This window comes from Leucoraja erinacea, chromosome 5 (genome assembly GCF_028641065.1).
Source record: "Leucoraja erinacea ecotype New England chromosome 5, Leri_hhj_1, whole genome shotgun sequence".
Taxonomy (NCBI): domain Eukaryota; kingdom Metazoa; phylum Chordata; class Chondrichthyes; order Rajiformes; family Rajidae; genus Leucoraja; species Leucoraja erinaceus.
Window position 1 is genome coordinate 18388381 of NC_073381.1, and position 19694 is coordinate 18408074.

At 39.7% G+C, this 19694-nt stretch overlaps 1 protein-coding gene across 3 annotated transcripts in view; it reads left to right on the forward strand.

Moving 5' to 3' along the window:
• ggps1 (geranylgeranyl diphosphate synthase 1) overlaps nt 1-19694 on the forward strand; it is a 47750-nt gene that overhangs the window by 2270 nt on the left and 25786 nt on the right. For all 3 annotated transcript variants that reach the window (XM_055635151.1, XM_055635152.1, XM_055635153.1), the window contains one exon: nt 13794-13892. In XM_055635151.1, the coding sequence (XP_055491126.1) occupies nt 13823-13892 (70 nt within the window). In that variant the 5' untranslated portion in view covers nt 13794-13822. Of the gene's footprint in view, nt 1-13793; nt 13893-19694 lie in introns of those variants that run through there.

The window sequence follows — 19694 nt, forward strand, 5'->3', positions numbered from 1 at the left end:
CCAGTCAATTGCCAGGAGGAACAGGAATGGTGACAATAGACATCTATACTCAATGGTGATTGAGTGATTCAGCCCACACCACTCAACAAAGTTGTTGAGTACACCTCTTTATTCGGCTTCCCTCCCCTCACTGATGTAGCCCACAATTACAGTCATCCAAAAAGGTGGTAGGAGGTGGCACGAGGCAGGTGAGATGGCACCTTCTGCAGGTGGCAAGAGGCAGGAGAGATCTTTCCTCCCTAAATGTGTTCATTCAAGTTTCCGAAACATTATGATTTTGACACCATAAATCCAGAAAGTATTCTGCTTTCAAAGAGGAGACTCTTTACTTTTCCTTTTGAATATTCATTGCAAATAGTGGTTCATGGGGTGAATTGCTTGTAACTTGACAGAAGCTCAACAGTTTGTAGCTGTTGGTTTTGTGGTTATTGCTGCCAGTTAATTTCATCAAATTATTGTAAGACCACATTTAACAACTAGTTTCATTCCCTGACACACTTTGAGAATGAGCTGATGCACTAACATCCTGTTCCTCTGCTGCACAGAAAGGGTATGCTGCTGTTTCACAGAAAGAGGTTTTAGTTTAGCTTAATTAATGTTTGTCTTTGACTATTGTCCAGAGAAAAGCATAAAATAAGAGTAAAATTTAACTTGGATTTGTTTATTGATCTCATGAAGAATTGATTACTTGTTAAATGTTTAAATATAATCTTCGAGCTCGTATTAGTAATTATGGAGTTGTTACTGTAATATTCTTGCAGACAATATACACAAACGTATCAGCTTTGGTCTCCATTGTTATTGACTAAATATTTTGGAAATGGTTTCATTAGAATCAGCTGGGATTATAGATTGCAACTCTCTGTCCAAAATGCTGAAAATTATACCATCATAAGAGAATGTTTATTTGGCAGTGCTGCTGGTAATACTCGGGTCAGTGGTTCATGCTTGTTAAGTGCTCTTCGCCACAAGCATGTTGTGAAGGACAATGGCCCTTTTGGCCAATTAAGACGTGAACATTTTCAACATTTCTGAACTTGAAGGGTATAAGATAATGCTAGAAACGTGATGCCTCGTGTAGTGCCTCAGTGTAATCTACTGTTCTTACACTCTTGTGTAAAAGGAGGAAGACTGGCCAAATTTAGTGCCTTCCGCCACAGTGATGAATGCTGTGGTAGCTGTTTATGCTAAATTTTTATTGTGTTTTTATGTGTTCTTTTTCATTGTAGAGCTGCTGGCAAATTCATTTTACTTGCATTTTATTTGCAAGTGAAGAATAAAACTGATTGATTGATTGATTGTGCTTAAGTATGATTATGCCTAAGTATAATAAGGTTTTTACTGTATTTTATGCACAAAAAAAATTTAATTGTATGACAGTTCTCAGTGTCATTTCCATTATGTTTGGGATCGTTGTCTTGCTGTCGAATGAACTGTCGGCCAATGAGTTTTGAGGCATTTGTTTGAACTTGAGCAGATATGATGTGCCTGTACCTTCAGCAGCCATAAATGCTCAGACCATAACACCCCCACCACTGAGTTTCACAGATTTGGATCTTGGGCAGTTCCTTTTCTCCTCCCTACTTTGCTCTTGCCATCACTCTGATATAAGTTAATAATCTTCGTCTCATCTGTCCACAAGACTTTTTTCCAGAGCTGTGGTTGCTCTTTCAAGTACTTCTTGGCAAACTGTAAGCCGGCCATCCTATTTTTGCAGCTAACCAGTAGTTTGCATCTTACAGTGTTGCCTCTGTATTTCTGCTCATTAAGTCTTCTGCGGACTGTGGTCATTGACAAATTCACACCTGACTCCTGAACAGTGTTTCTGATCTGTCAGACAGGTGTTTGGGGTTTTCTTTGTTATAGAGAGAATTCTTCTGTCATCAGCTATGGAGGTCTTCCTTGGCCTGCCAGTCCCTTTGCAATTAGTCAGCTCTCCAGTGCTCTTTCTTAATGATGTTCCAAACAGTTGATTTTGGTAAGCCTAAGGTTTGGATGATGTCTCTTAACAGTTTTATTCTTGTTTCTCAGTCTCAAAATTGCTTCTTTGACTTTCATTGGCACAACTTTGGTCCTCATGTTGATGCAATAGAAGTCTCCAAATGTGATGGAAAGACTAGATGCTGAGAGCTCTCTTGTACCTGCTTTAAGGAGGCAATTAAACACACTGAGCAATTACACACGCCTGTGAAGCCATGTGTCCCAAACATTATGGTGCCCTGAAATGGGGGGACTATGTGTAAACACAGCTGTAATTTCTACATGGTGAAACCAAAATGTATAAAATGGCCTTTATTAAAATCTGACAATGTACACTTTAGCCGCATGTGATTTTTTTTCTATTATAAATATCAAATTGTGGAGTACAGGGGGCAAATAAATAAATGATGGGTCTTTGTCACAAATATTATGGAGGGCACTGTAATAGAATGAAAGCTGGATTCCATGTTTAATACAAAAGTACATTAAATGTGACAAGTGTCTAGCTTGAACTAGTTTGGGAATTACAAAAAATTATAGAGCATCCTCGTAAGCCCTTGCCACATAACGCTTTATTCCTCGCTTATCTAGCTTTCTCTTGTTTCTTTCCAATTTCCCCATGTGATAGTGAAACTGTATGCTAGTTTTCCTTGGTTTCCTTGTGAATTCATCAGTGATTCTAAGTTTTATTTCTAGTTTATTTAATGATGGTATGACGTGCCCTGCTACTATTTTCAAATTCTCTGACATGAGAATTTGGGGGCTGGGGGGAGAATTACATTTTCCTCCATTTGAACACTCGGCAGGAAACTGCATTCTTTGTTTATCCTCTGTCCAATGATGTGAAGCTAACTGTAGAGATACAGTTCTATGATAGTTATCTCGCACAGGTCAAATCGTGCCATCTGAACCTGTATTTATATTCAGCTATGTTTGTAGAAAGTTTTACTTTCATATAGATTGATTTATACAGTCTCCCTATTTCGGAAGAGTAGTGAGTTTTTGAATTATTTCATGCAACAATGTCCTAAATCCAACAAAGGAATTGGTTATATTAAATTTACTATTACGTAATTAAAAATTAGTTAAATGTTCACACCTAATATTACTGAAATAATGATCATATTATTATTTGTAACATTTGAGAAGGAGAAAAATGAGACCGTTGGAGTTCCAAATTTAGTTAAGTGTGACTTCTGTGCAATGAGATGGTTGAGTAAAGATCCTTGTATTGTCTTTTATCCCCATTCCCCTTGAGTCACGAGCATTGTTTTTCTGTTAGAGCCGAGTGTTCATCTCTTATTGTCCTAATCTGGGTCTGTACACAGTGAATTTTTTGAACCTATGTTTGACATTAACTGGACAATTTGCTAATGTGCAAAGTTAAAATGGAGCAGTGGGAGGTGTTCAAAAAATAATTTTGCTGTGGTACAGAATTTGTTATACCCTTACAAAACTAAAGTTTTCAAAAACAGCCGTGGTTAACTCGAAAGGAAAGGTACATAAAATTCACAGATGCACAAAAAGGGAAACCATTGTTTAATCTAAGAACTGCAGATGTTGTGACATCAAGCACCTGGGAGACCTTCATTGGTACCTCAGTGTCAAGATGCATTCCCAGGAGGGAGGGTGCTGGTGGAAGTGACACTGTTTTGTTTTTGCTGATGGCACTGCTTTTGAGTTCAGCACTCTGCTGTTAAATTGATCTCATAGCTGCAAGGCTTGGTGTGAAGTGAATCACCAAAACAATGTGCTGGTGTTCACTAGACTGGCAAGTATTGCTGCTGCTCAGCACTGAGATGCAATGCTCAGGAGGAGTGCATCATGACCAGGACTGAGTGTGTGTGTCTACCCACAATACTGTTCACTTGTGGTCAAATTGTCTGCTTTATATTTTCTCTTCTCACCTACTACTGCAACCCTCACCCATCTTTGTTGCCACTGACCCTTTTATATTCGTATGCTTTTTCTTAGTCAGCCATTTTGTTGTAATATGCACTTCAAAAAAACCTTTTGTTTCCACCAGCTTGTTTGGCTGGTACTTCCAAGAACTGTTGGTTGCATTTATCTGTCCTCTAAGCAAATTGTGACCTCCAGTCTTGGTGTAATTTGTAAAGCATGCAATGGCTGCACCAGACGGTAATAAAGTTAAATGCAAACAAAATGAAATGTGATAGAAATCCAACATCATAACCAAGGCCACATCACAGCTGATTTGTTTTTTGTTCCTCGGACAAGTGGGTACCTATTTTACTATTCTGCATGACAATGAGAGTATTCATTTTCTTTTAAGATGTTTAACTTTCTTTATGTTTACAGCTATTCTAAGTCAATGGGCTGTGGATGCTTGATATCTCTTGATCGGCTAATCTAGATACCACTAGTAGAGGCCACCTCTAGTTTACTAACACCCAGTTTGTGTTGAAAGCATGAGAAAGCGTTTGGGAGATCGGCAGGATAAATCTCCTGGCTGCTACAGGATTGCAGCCGACTGTTCTTGACGTTGCCTGGAATTTTGTCACATCAAACCCAAGAAAACACATTTTAGTTTACACATTGATGTACATTGAATCATGGCTATATATGTTAGTGTTTTTTTCTAAAATCAATATACAGCGCAGACAGGAAGTGGTCAAGATGAGTTCTAGTTATATAGATGTCCTTCCTCAGATTAGTCTTATAGTTATAGTGGCGCAGAGGTAGTTGCTGCCTTACAGCAAAATGCAGCACCAGAGACCCGGGTTCGATCCTGACTATGGGCACTGCCTGTACGCAGTTTGTACTTTCTCCCCATGACCTGAACGCGTTTTCTCCGAGATCTAGTTTCCTCCCACATTCCAAAGACGTACAGGTTTGTAGGTTAATTGGCTTGATAAATGTGAAAATTGTCCAGCTACCAGTATAGTCCCTGGTGGACTCTTCAGAAAGTGCAAGATACAAGTCATGTAATGAGTGCAATAGATTGGGTAAATGCACAGTCTTTTACCCAGCGTAGGGGAAATAATGAATCTGGGAAAATGTGTTTAAGGTAACAGGGTGAAGATTTAATGGGAACCTGAGGGGCAATGTTTTCAGAAGGCGCTGGTTATCTGGGATGTGCTGCCAGAGGAGGCATTTGAGGCAGGTACCATAACATTTAAAAGGAATTTTGACAGGAACATGAACAGCTCACTGTACCTCCGTACACGTGACAATAAACTAAACTGTAACTAACTGGATAGGAAAGATTTGGAAGAATATGGGCGGATTGAACCTGTGAAAATCGGTCATCTTGGTCAGCATGTACAAGTTGGCCTGAAGGGCCTGTTTCTGTGCTGTATGAACTCTGACTCTAATAAAGCTGACGTTTTGAATGGCAAAACAAGGTATAAATGCTTCTCCAGACTCTCAATTCTTATGGGCTAACCAGGGACATGTGGGATGTCAATTTGTGGCTGCATATCCAACATACAAACTGGGTTATCTGTAGCATGTTTTTCCTTTCTGTCTACCTTTCCCTGAAAATGCCAATTCATTTCCAATTTAATCAAACAGCTTTCTTGTTTGTGACGACAACAAACCACCCCAAACACATACTTGACCAGACGCACAGTTTTATTAAGCCAGTCACATCCAGTACAATGAAATTACACTCCGAATAGACGGTCTGTTCTGAAACCTTGGGTTTGTCCCCAAGTGACTGATCTCTTATTTTGATGTGTTTACTGCAGCTTCTCCTTGTTCTTTCTCTGTAACACCATATTCCATATTATTTTTCTCTTTGAAGTTACCTGCTAACCTAGTTTCCAGGGATATTGTGACCCTCTTTCATAAAAACATAGAAATTAGGTGCAGGAGTAGGCCATTCGGCCCTTCGAGCCTGCACCGCCATTCAATATGATCATGGCTGATCATCCAACTCGGTATCCCGTACCTGCCTTCTCTCCATACCCTCTAATCCCCTTGGCCACAAGGGCCACATCTAACTCCCTCTTAAATATAGCCAATGAACTGGCCTCGACTACCCTCTGTGGCAGAGAGTTCCAGAGATTCACCACTCTCTGTGTGAAAAAGGTTCTTCTCATCTCGGTTTTAAAGAATTTCCCCCTTATCCGTAAGCTGTGACCCCTTGTCCTGGACTTCCCTAACATCGGGAACAATCTTCCTGCATCTAGCCTGTCCAACCCCTTAAGAATTTTGCAAGTTTCTATAAGATCCCCTCTCAATCTCCTAAATTCTAGAGAGTATAAACCAAGTCTATCCAGTCTTTCTTCATAAGACAGTCCTGCCATCCCAGGAATCAGTCTGGTGAACCTTCTCTGCACTCCCTCTATGGCAATAACGTCCTTCCTCAGATTTGGAGACCAAAACTGTACGCAATACTCCAGGTGTGGTCTCACCAAGACCATGTACAACTGTAGTAGAACCTCCCTGCTCCTATACTCAAATCCTTAAGAGGGAGTTAGATGTGGCCCTTGTGGCTAAAGGGATCAGGGGGTATGGAGAGAAGGCAGGTACAGGATACTGAGTTGGATGATCAGCCATGATCATATTGAATGGCGGTGCAGGCTCGAAGGGCCGAATGGCCTACCCCGCCGCTATTTTCTATGTCTATGTTTCTCTGTGACCGCGTGGGTTTTCCTTTTTATGCTTATTTACTCTCCCACACACAGAACACTGATTAAGTACTTTATTTTGTTAGTATGTTCCTGGTAGGTTTAATTGGTTTGTTCTATCCCAGGTGATCTTACACCATTACACCACAATCTTAAATTGGTGGCCTGGATCTCTCATCCTGCAAGTTGAAAACATTTTTGCATTTAAGCCCATTCTGTGCAGTTGGCATTCGTGATTTACTTAACTAGTCATTGTGCTTTGCTTCTCCACTTTACAACATGTAGTGTTTGGTATTAAAATGTATTCTCTTTACAACCTTTGTTAATGATCATTACAAATGTTCTGGTGCAGCAATAATATATGGCCATCACAAGCACTTTAAAATAACGTTGTACTTAATGCATATTGGTAACAAGTAATTCATCTTAGACTTGTTATAGTTTCTGTTGCTTTTCCTTTTTATCCTGGCACTCAAAGTTAATTCTATGATCCTTGCTTTGGTCCTTTCTCATGTAATACTTGCTGATTATAATGGGAACCATGTGGAGCATTGACAGGGAATTTCCTCAGTGGGACTGGGCCAAGAACATTCTTTCCTCCTGAACAAATGACAATGATCGCTGATTTGGTGTTGAAGATATTAGGAAAGGAAATTTATGCCATTGAACTAGGCTGGAAATAAGCAAAGAGAACTTAAGGGTGAAAAAGATTTACACAGATTTGGCACTGCTGCAGGTAACCAGCTTGAAGTATTCTAACTCCAAATTGGAAGATAAGGTTTTGATATCTTGGGATATTCTTGTGGTCACCGTGAGAATGTGTAAAATCTCCATACTACTGGAGGTCAGCAGAAAACCTGGATTGCAATCTGCTGGTGCAGCAATAGGTTCACGGTCACTTGTTCTGCACTTTTTTTTTTTTTTTTTTTTAACCCCAGTTTTTAGAGACCGCACCGACCAGCGATACCCGCATTAACATTCTTACATACACTAGAGCCAATTACACTTATACCAAGCCAATTAACCTACATACCTGTACGTCTTGGAGTGTGGGATGAATCTGAAGATCTCGGTGTAAATCCACACGGTCACGGGGAGAACATACAAACTCCGTACAAATGGCACCTGTAGTCAGGATCGGACCCAGGTCTCCAGCACTAAGGCGACAACTCTACTGCTGTGCCGCCCGTAAATTAGGACCATTTCTTGCTGGCATTCATCAATTGTTATGATCCCAATACTGGCATCCAGTTGGAGTCCCATAGATTATTTTCTCAACTGATACTTTCCAATTGAAGTAGAACTACTTAAGACCTAGACGGGCTGTCCAAGGGAGTTGGTGAAGAATAAAATTGAGAAATTTGCATTTTCTCTACTGAAAGAAAAAAAATGCTGGGTGTGTTGCCCAATTAAGGAAATTACTAACAAGTAAATCTTCCCAAATTTGTGCAGTCTTAATGATAAACCAGGAAATCAGGTAAACCAGGAAACCAGAGCAGGTTCACTGACCTATTTTTGCTCCTGCTCTCCACTGCTATCTGTATGGAGTTTGCACATTCTCACTGTGCCTGTTTCTGCTTTCAGTCTGCTGCAGCTTTCTCCCATAAACCAAACACCTGGTTGATGAATTGGCCGTTGTGATTTGCCCTCATTGTAGTTGAGAGCAAAGAGTACATTGGGTCGAGTTCATGGGCATATAAAAGAAAATGGGTCACAGAGAGCTGGCAAAAACTTGATGGGCTAAATGACCCCCTCTTATAAGGGAAATATGAAATGATTTGTTGATGAAGGCTTGCTGCTTTTTCTAAACTCATTTATTTGCACTGTTGCCCTGTTTGGAGTGTTAAAACAAAGGCAAGTATATTGTTCTGAAGGTGCAAATGTGCAATGAAGTTCTCAAGTACCAAATAACACACAGGACCATTTTGAACAATGGCTTTTCTGATTTGTGCTCTATTGATTGTAATTTCCAGTTCAGAGTCTATTCCCTTTGTGCATTGTAACCCATCAGTCACTAACTGACAGGTTTTAGAATTATTTTTTCTATTCTTAATCCCTTTCAGTCTCAATCATTTCCAGCCTACATTCTGTGCAATTTACGGTTTGATTCTGTCATAGATTCACCCAGTGCTCTGCACTCTCATTCTCCAATAAATTTCCAAGTATCCCTGTGACCGTTTAGTAATATAACATTTGTCTTTCATGAGATGCTGACTCGCATCAATTTTTCACTTTATATCCCCTCTTTTCTTCCTCTCGCCTCCTTCCAAACCAACATTATTCATTGTTTTCAGATTTATATGGTACACTGGCTGAAATTACGAAACCAAGTATTAACCCGCTTCCTTGCATTTTCTCCAAGAAAGTATTTATTTCAATGCAACAAATGGCCCTAGCTGTTTTGCTGCCTTTTGTGCGGGATTAAAGTTTGCAGCAGCCAATTTGAGATTCCACTTTGAGAATGAAGAATTTGCGCAGCCAGAATCTTTCTGATAATACTATTCCTGATGTATTTGAAATATTTTGCTTCAATGTGATGGGATTCTTTCATCATCAGCATGCCAGCCATTTGGAAACTTGGCATATTTGAGTCTGCAAGCCAAACTGCTGTGAAGTTTGCATTCATTACAGGATTTCTCAGATTCAGATTCAGATTCAATTTTAATTGTCATTGTCAGTGTACAGTACAGAGACAACGAAATGCATTTAGCATCTCCTTGAAGAGCGACATAGCAAACGATTTGAATAATAAAAAATTGGCAGTCACCGAGGTACGTTTTTTAGTCTGACAGCCAGCTGTTCCTTGCTGGTTCGGCAACGGAGAGACCTGTAGCGCCTCCCGGATGGTAGGAGGGTAAACAGTCCATGGTTGGGGTGAGAGCAGTCCTTGGCGATGCTGAGCGCCCTCCGCAAAGCGCTTGCTTTGGACAGACTCAATGGAGGGGAGCGTGGAACCTGTTCAATTCTGTCGTTCTGTTTAAAGAAAAAACTTTTTTTCTGTAAGCTTTTCATTTGTTCGTGTTCACCTCACAAAGCACTTCATTGGCTCTTCAATTTTAAGAAAACACTTTAAATCATTATCATACCAAACCCCACTGCCCCATGGCAAATTCCCCTTCAATTCCTGTTAATTGTATAATGTTCAATTTGAGCATAATCCAACCTCCTGGTGTTCAGTCCAATCAAATAGCTAGGTTTGGCTGGAGAATTATTAATGACACTAAAAACTAAAACACTACACTCCTGGCTGAATCATTGGCCACAAAGCCTTCAATCCCCTCATCCAAATCATTAATACACAACATAAAGAACACTGGCAGCCAATCAGAAAAAAACAACCTTTATTGCCACTCCTTGCCTTCTGCCAACCAGGTATCCATGCTAGTATCTGCCTTTTGATACCATGGGCTCTCAGCTTGGCAGCCTCCCATGTGGCACCTTATCAAAGGCTTTCTGGAAATCTAGGTCTACAACATCTACTTAGTCTCCTTTATCTGTCCTGCTATTTACTTCTTCATAGAATTCCAGCAAATTTGTCAGGCAAGACCTCCCCTTCACAAAGCCATGCTGATTTTAGCAAATTTTATTGTGAACTTCTAAGTACTCCGTACTCTCATCCTTTATAATGGCCTCGACAATCTTACCAACTACCGAAGGTAGACTAACCAGCCCATAGTTCCCACTATTCTGCTTTGCTCTGGTAAAGAGCTGGTAAAGTATTAGCTTGGTGGAAAGTTGATCTGAACAAACTTTTCAAAATTGAATTGGTTGAAACTTAGTAGTGCCATTTCCCCACAAAAAATAAAGCTGTGTTTCTATATTTAATGTAAAAAGTGAACAAAGCAAAGATGGAGTGCCTGCCTTGGGGTTCTGCTTGCTTTTTTCTTTAACGCCCCAATGTTAGTTTATTGAATTGAAAGTCAGACATTGGTTTGGTTAAATGCTTCTTTTGTTGAGAACGTGGATTTTTTTTTGGGGGGGGGGGGCAGCTGGCAAGAGATTGTTATTTCTGAGCAAGAACCTCAATTCTTGGAAGCCATTTCTGTAAAAATGTCTAACAGAACTGGCAAACGTAAAATACTGCATTTTTTCTCCATCGGGTCAGTTTGAAGATAATTTAAAGTTGAGATTCATATTAAATTTCAATGACAATAGACAACATTGTCTATATTGTCAGACAATGTAAATCATTATTTTCCTTGTTTTTTTATGTCAAGGTCATATTTAATTAATGCACTTTATTTCAGTATGGACCAAAGGTTTAAAAAGCATAACATTATCATAATATACATATCATCCAAAAAGGGGATATCCAAAAACTGAAATTCTGCCACTTTTTTGTCAATGTTTTCATAACTTGTATTTCTAAAAGTTAGTTTGTAAATAACTTTCCCCCATATTCCATACATCCTTTGTTTGAATTTCATTTGGTTATTGCTTCATGCTATCAGTTTTAGTAGTGTTTGTGTTTGCCACATAACTTTCCAACAAAGCAAATTTAGAGCATAAAAAAACAAGGAATGCCACGTTTGACATACAAGATGCTGGTTTGCACCGAAGATAGACACAAAATACTAGAGTAACTTTGTGGGACAGGCAGCATATCTGGAGCGAAGGAATGGTGACATTTTGGGTCGAGACCCTTCTTCAACTTGGATTCCAGTCTGACTGTCCTACAGATTATATTTTACCTTGCATGCCTCGTTGTCCTCCTTCCCCTAGCTAACAATGATCTATTCTACATTTTCCTTGACCTCCGTCCCCTTTGATCTCTCGTTTTTCCACACCTTGCCCTTCCATATCTCATGTTTTTCTCTCCCCTGGCTCTTAGTCTGAAGAAGGGTCTTGACCTGAAATGTCACTCGTTCTGACTGTTGAGATATGGTGCCTGTCCTGCTGAGTTACTCCAGCATTTTGTATCTATCTTCGGTGTAAACCGGCATCTTCAGTTCCTTCCAACGCAATGAATACTGATATGTGGACTCCCAACCTTCCCTTTTCTTAAATCAACGATTAGTTTATAAACTTTGAGCTAAAGCTGCTACTTGCCAGTTTTAACAATGTAATTCTAGCAGTTTTGTAGCTGGAAGAAAACAAAACTCTTTTCTGACCAAATTGGGGCACTGTTTCAACAATGGAGTATAGTAGTGCAAGACATGGTGTAGGCTCCATGAATTGTTGAAGCATAATTGTTGCCACTGGTCCAGACAGCCGTCCTTTCTGTTTGATCTGAGGAGCAATTCTTTCAGTTCCATTGCACTGCTCTTTCCTGTAAGCCTACAAATTATTCATTTGTCTCTCCAATTCCTTTCAGAATGCACTGATTCTGTTTCTGCTGCAATGCTGTGAATTCCAGATCCTCAGTCAGCCCCTAGGTATTTTCCCAAAATCCATTTTGTCGCTGGTCTTTTGTCGTCGTCCCTCTACTTTGTTTAATCAAATTTTATAAATCACCAATAATTTTCAAATTCCAAGGAAAACAACCTTGACTGTAATCTTGTAGCTTAAAATGCTAGTCTCCACAAAATGTTTTCTGTGTCCTCGATGACCCATCTTATTCTTACTGAAGAGAGCAACAAAAATTGTATGCAGTGTCTAAGTAGCCTAACCAGTGTTTTGTATCTGTTCAATGTCTCTTTTGCATTATTTCTGTTAATATATCCCAGGATCTCATTGTTTTACTACTGCTCTTAACATGCCTTTCAACTTTCAAAAATTGAATACATGTAAATCAGTCCTATTCCTGTCCACATTTTAAAACTATGGCAGTTTATTCTGTTTCATTTATACAAAGATACTTTGCATAACACTTGTGTATTTTGTTTAATCTGCATCTTGTGTGCTCATTAAACCCAAACTATTATCATACACCACAATGAAGCAGGTGACCAAGTACTGCCCATTGGAAACTCCAGACTACCAACATTGGAATAACACCTATTTACTACTCTGCTTTCAGCCTGTCCAATTCCCTTTCTATACTGCTTGGACCCCTTTAATTACATGGACCTCAATTGCATGGGCTTTCATAAATGCTTTCTTAATTTTGCAGACAACATTCTTTTCATTCCATGAAACAACTTTCTGAATTTGTTTTACTTGGGTTGGTCAAATCTGGTTGCCATATGTCATGTCTGCATGTCTTTATTTTTCATTCAGATTTCGGAGGTAGGCCTTAAATAGGGAGAAGTTAATGCCAAGGTATGGTGTGAGCATGGTTCTGCATTTGCCACAGATATAAACCTTTGGTTTATTTTGTTGGGGGAATTTAGTTATGAACACTTGGCTGTTGAGATTTGTCTCGAATAATGAAATCAACCTTGATAGATGGTATGCATATTAGAAGTAGTAATGGAAGATGAAAATGCATATTGTTCCCTGTTCCCATAAAAATGCCAGCAGTCTCTGACCTAACCTAGGAAATGTTGGCATACCAACTGATGCCAGACTAAAGATGGGAGAAGTGATCCTCTGCCCCAACCACCACATGCTACTGAAAAATCAAATTCATACTTGTAGGTGATTGCTGGTGTGAACCACATTAGAACCCAGTGCAATTTGTAAAGAGCGGTGTGGTTCCGAAACAGATTTGAGATTTTATCCAGGGTTTATGTCAGTCTGGATTACCACTTCAATGCAATTTATTTAATCAACTAAGCATGTCTTGGTCATGTATGCAAACTAAGGTTTGACATTGTAAGACTGCTAGACTGGAATATCATACATCTGTTTTGGACCATTTTATTATTTTAAATCTGTTGCCTTGATTACTCGGAGAATCGAATATTGATAGGTATTCTAAGGCAAAACATTTTCTAGCTTCAAATTCTGCATAAATCTAATTCCACATTATGTCCCTGGCATTAAAGCTGGAAAATAACATAATTCTTACATAATCCTCCAGCATTCTCAAATTGCACAATTTTCTCTGGACATTTTAAAATTTAGTGCAACAATATGGCCCAGTTTAGTTGTTCCTCGGTAGTATGCGAGGGCAGCAGCAATATTCTATTTTCATTACAGCTGATGACAATAAAGGCATACAATCACATTTTTCTGGAGGGTTGCCATGTTATTCAAAGTTAATTAATTGCATTTTGCAGCCAAGTTGTGTTCATGCAACTAAAGCTAATTTAAAACAATTTCTCTCTTGGAAGAAATATTAATAGCAGTTCTATTATAACATGTTAATGTTTTGTCTACAAATGCTTGTTACAGATTTGCATTTGTCCCTACAACTGAGAACTATGGAGAATAAAAAAGGAACTTCTGAACAGATCCTACTAGAGCCTTACCATTACGTGCTTCAGTTACCAGGTAATGTTTTTATGATTCCCTTGTTTAAGAATGGTATTAAACGGTTTGAGAAGGAGGGGTAGTCAGCTGTTTTTATTTTGGAAAGCATTTGCTGTAACAATATTGCATTCTAACATTTTGCTTGATTCTTGCCATTTAATCTGGGGAAGAGGGTACTGCTGCCATTTGTTGCCTATATGTGCTTTGATGTGTCTTGGGGGTAGTTAAGACATCCATATTGACATAGGCTGTAAAATGACATGCCCTGACAGATTAAGGCTGCAGTGTTTCCTACCTGTAGTAAGATATTTTGAATCTTTGCAAATGCAAACCAACACATCCGGTCTGCAAATCCTCAGTGGCAGCACTGGTCTTTCTTGTGGGAAGGTGGCTGTATTGGTTGGATGGCTTGTTGATTACAGAGATGATTGGCATGGAAACCCTTGGATTGTTTTGCAGCTGTGACCTTTGGATAGTACAAAGTGCAGCTGACTTGTTGGGTATAAGTAGTGCATGTTGCAGCTACAAACTATTTTCATCTTTTTAGTTTGGTTTATTATTGTCACGTGCACCGAGATATAGTGAAAAAGCTTTACTTTGCGTGCTTTCCAGTCAAAGAAAAGACAAAAGAGTCGCCAAGCTCTGGCAACATTGTGGGCTAACGCCCTTCATTTTGTTTAAACTGAATTCGTAACATCTAATTGCCCTTAACAAATCCTATTCTCTGGTTGCTGGTCCTGTAGCACTAAACCAGTACCTTCATTTGGCTGTTGATTATCAAAAGGTTATCATATTATTAATATCTGATTATTGTCAGTGGCTGAATTGGCAACACGTGCTCCTGAGTCCATAGTTGGAGGTTTAAGGCCATCCCAGGATTTAAGCACAAAATGACATTTGGCATTTGTGTTTTTGATGCATTGGATAAAAACTACATGTATTTAGATGATATAAGATTCCATCACAATTTCGAGGAAGAGCAAGCCATGTACCCAGTATTTTGCCTTATGCCAAGATCACCAAAAATGGGTGTTAATCTGATTCCTGTTTATGGGATAAAAAGGAAATGCAGATCATGCAGATACCAAAGATAGACAAGCAATCCTGCAGTAACTTAGCTGGATGGGCAGCATCTCTGGAGAAAATAGATGGGTGACATTTCGAGTTGGGATCCTTCTTCAGTCGGAAGGGCCCTGAGCCGAAACGTCACCAATCCATTTTCTCTTAAGATGCTTCCTGCCCTGCTGAGCTACTCGAGCATTTTGACTATCATGTTTGGGAGAGTTTTCTTGACTCATCTTTGTATTTCTTACAACAGTGACCACGTGTTCAGAAAACCTATTCAATTACAATTGCTTATGAAGAACTTTGGGATCTGAAGTTGTGAAAACCATTATGTAGATAGATATCTATATAATTAAAAGTTTCATCTTGACCACTTCCTGTCTGCTCTCTATATTGATTTTAGAAAAAAATGCTACCATATCGCTATGATTTTTGGCCATCTTACTCAGTCCTCTGCTGAGCAGGACCCAAGGATTTTTTTGCATCAATGAAAAAAAAAGTTATGAGTGCGTAAAAAAAACCTGTCAATCACCACGATGAAGATAACGCCCCTTCCGGGGAGGGGGAGGGGGGGGGGGGGGGGACATGACATTAAAATCCCGGATGCCTGGACGTAACTCAGTCACTCTGCAAGATCGTGAGGGAGAGGCCATGACTCTCATTCTAAGCTGTGAATTGACTGAACTGTGAGTCTGCAATGTACTTGCAATAAATGATTTGTTAGCCCTTAATGACAATGCCATAAGTTGTTTGGCCTGCTGCCCTGCCTGTGCTTGAAACTGCAATGCTTTATTAGGTCCAACTGTGTTTGGAAGGAATAAATGCTTTATTAGACTGACTGTGTTTGGTTCAAAAGTCCCGCTCATTTCGTGACTTCCGCTTAATGGACAGGTTGCGCTGATTGCATTATTTCTGGTGAGTGCAGAGGTCGCTCTGATTGCGTAATTTCTGTTGAGAGTAGAGGTCACGCTGATTGCGGAAGTGCCGCTGACTGCAGAAGCCCCAAAGTGGAGAAGCCACACTCAGCCGTGTGAGTATTCAAGAAAGTTTACTGGTGGAGAGGTGGAATATTGCGTTGGGGGACCAGCCCTCCTGTGAAGCTGGAACCCAATGGGTTCCACTTAGTCTAGTTTTTTTATAAATTGCTGAAACTGCAGTGCAATTGGAGTCCTACTCTTTTGAATAATAAACTGATTTTTTTTTGCTCTATGCAAGGGAAAAAACAGATGGATTTTATCTACTGTCCGAGCTAAACTGGAATAACCTAAATTATAACCAACATCCCTTTAAAGTCCCTTTAACTCCATACAATAAGCAAAATGGTTGCTGTACTCGCCTTTTTTTTTTAATCAATGGGCACAAGTCTTTATTGACCTGTGCAAAACCATTTGGAAAAACCACATTGCCAAAAACATTATGAAGATAATACTATCATTATTACAGAAGTTTTCAAATCGCTCATTTAGGCACCAAGATGTGTCCAATTGCATATTGATTTATAAACTTGTTCATACATTCAACATATTCAGCTGTTTAAAGTCTCTGGCAAGTCCTAGAACTTGCTACCCCTTACTTACACGGTTAAATGAGCCTTTACAAAATTAAGATGGAAACTGCCAGGAATAGTCATTTTGGAAAGCCTTGCCGAGTAAGGGAGAGGGTTGACAATTTTTGGATCTAGAATTTTGATATGAAATCTCCAGACACTGACCAAAGTATTTCAACAATTTCTAGTTTTCAGGTTTGTCATCAACAGTACTTCGCTTATGTACTGAACTTATTTTTGAATTTAGAGCAAACAGCAGCAACATAGTTCAATGATTATTTCTAACAATATAATCCACTGAGTAACTTCAGCATTTTGGCTGTATATGGCATCTGCAGTCTCGGGTTTCCATGGGTGCTATCAGACCCTCCTAGATTCCTTTGGGAAAGCTATAACTCCATTCTTGCCTCTGAAATTGGCCAAAATTAGATCGGGCAAGGAGGCAAATATGTCCCTAGTTAGGAAAACTCTAGTTATTGCAGTGAGAGGTGAATTATAGATGTTCACTTCAATCGTACTCTATGGTTAAGCTTTTACAGCATAAAATTCTAAACTAAAATTTTAGCTCCTAAAACTGAACTAATTTTTGAAGTATGCTACATTTAGAAACATAGAAAAAATAGGTGCAGGAGTAGGCCATTCGACCCTTCGAGCCTGCACCGCAAACATCAACAAATTTAAAAACACTTGCATTGTGTTTCCAGGAGAACGTTTTATGGTTTGGTTGTTTAACAAGTGCTTCATAAATTAGTGAGAAATAAGTGATTTGGACTGCACCCAGCAGGATCACAGCTCTCTAATCAATATTTGCTGCACATGGCTGAAGCAGCTCAAGTAATCTATGCACATGTTTGGGATTCTATTCATGAAATTTTACATTTATATGCCTTTTAATATGGTAAAACCAGGATCTTTCATGAGTAATAAAGCAAAATTACACGATACTCAAACAGATTATCAAAAGCTTGGCCATAGATTTGAGTAGTAAAAGACGAGACATTGGCTTTGTGAGGTGATTCTAGAATTTGGATCTTTACACCTAATCGAGATAACTACTGGTGGTGTAGTAATTTATAATTTGTAAGCAAAAGGTCGGCATTGGAAGGTTGCAGATATGAAGGTTGCATCATTAAGGTTACACAGCATGGAAGCTGAGAAACTGCAGAGGTCAGTAGATGTAGTGGTGATGTGTGAACACAACTTGTGTGATTTAAAGAACTACTTTAAATAAGCATATCTTTATTTAGGCAACAAATTGGGAGACTACCAAAGACTGCAATGGATTAAGAGGTGTATGGACGAGACTTTTGTGTGCAGGTGATCCAAAGTAGGGTTGGAGCCTTGGTTGGACAGGGTCTTGGTGAGACCACACCTGGAGTATTGCGTACAGTTTTGGTCTCCTAATCTGAGGAAAGACATTCTTGCCATAGAGGGAGTACAGAGACGGTTCTCCAGACTGATTCCTGGGATGGCAGGACTTTCATATGAAGAAAGACTGGATAGACTCGGTTTGTACTCGCTAGAATTTAGAAGATTGAGGGGGGATCTTATAGAAACTTACAAAATTCTTAAGGGGTTGGACAGGCTAGGTGCAGGAAGATTGTTCCCGATGTTGGGGAAGTCCAGAACAAGGGGTCATAGTTTAAGGATAAGGGGGAAATCTTTTAGGACTGAGATGAGGAAAACTTTTTTCACACAGAGTGGTGAATCTCTGGAATTCTCTGCCGCAAAGGTAGTTGAGGCCAGTTCATTGGCTATATTTAAGAGGGAGTTAGATGTGGCCCTTGTGGCTAAAGGGATCAGGGGGTATGGAGAGAAGGCAGGAACAGGATACCGAGTTGGATGATCAGCCATGATCATATTGAATGGCGGTGCAGGCTCGAAGGGCCGACTGGCCTACTCCTGCACCTATTTTCTATTTCTATGTTCTATGTTGTATTGTGGCCTCTCAAATTATTGTCCATCTTCAGTGAATCATTGTTTGAATTCTTCCAGTTGGGTTTATGCCTGTTGAATTTGGAAATAGTCCCGATCAAAATCACAAATAATAGTCAATGTGATTGTGAGAAGTTATTTTAGATATTTCAGTGCACAGTTAACAACGATATCCACTTGTCATCACCAGTGCATCACCATCTTCATTCAGATTGTGGAATTATCAATATCTGTTCCATTTTTATCCAGTCGTAGCCCAAGAATATTGAGCATTGGCTTCTCGTATCCTCTGCACAAAACCATTACTCATGTCTCCAAAGATCCTAGTTTTTATTTCTCTCAATCATGTACTCTTTCAAGTCAAGTCAAGAGATGTTATTGTCATGTGTCCCAGATAGGACAAAGAAATTCTTACATTGCTGTAGCACAACAGGATATTGTAGTCATAAATACAGATCAGATCAGTGTGTCCATACACCATAGAATATATATACACACATCAGTAAGATGAAGTGCAATAGGTTGTTATAGTTCATAATTTGTTTCAAGTTGTGTTTAATAGTCTGATGGCTGGGGGGAAGAAGCTGTTCCTGAATCTGGATGTTGCAGATTTCAGGCTCCTGTACCTTCTACCCGAAGGCAGCGGATAGATGAGTGTGTGGCCAGAATAGTGTGGGTCCTTGATTTTGCTGGCAGCCTTTTTGAGCGATAGATCCCCTCGATGGTAGGGAGGCCAGAACTGATGATGGACTTTTTGTGGTTACGACTTTTTGCAGCCTTTTCTGCTCCTGGACGCACATTGCCGTGCCAAGCCACGATGCAACCGTTCAGCATGCTCTCTACTGTGCACCTGTAGAGTTTCGAGGGAGTCCTCCTTGATATACTGACTCTCCGTAATCTTCTCAGGAAGTAGAGACGCTGATGTGCTTTCTTTATGATTGCATCAGTGTTCTGGGACCAGAAGAGATCTTTGGAAATATGAATGCCCAGGATTTTCAAGTTCTTGACCCTTTCCACCATTTGATATAAACGGGACTGTGGGACCCCATCCTCCCCCTTCCTCCACTTAATGGCACCTCCACTTCCCACTTTTCACCCAGCTGAGCATTATCTAGACTGATGGCAGACACGTGTACCTTATTTTATTCCCTAACTGTTCTACTGCCCCCGAATTGCCAGATTATTTGACATCAAGTATTGTACAAGTAGAAACTCGCCATGCTAAATCCTGGATGATCCAAGCCTCTGCTTTGTCACAACCTCCCCTTTCCTAGCCA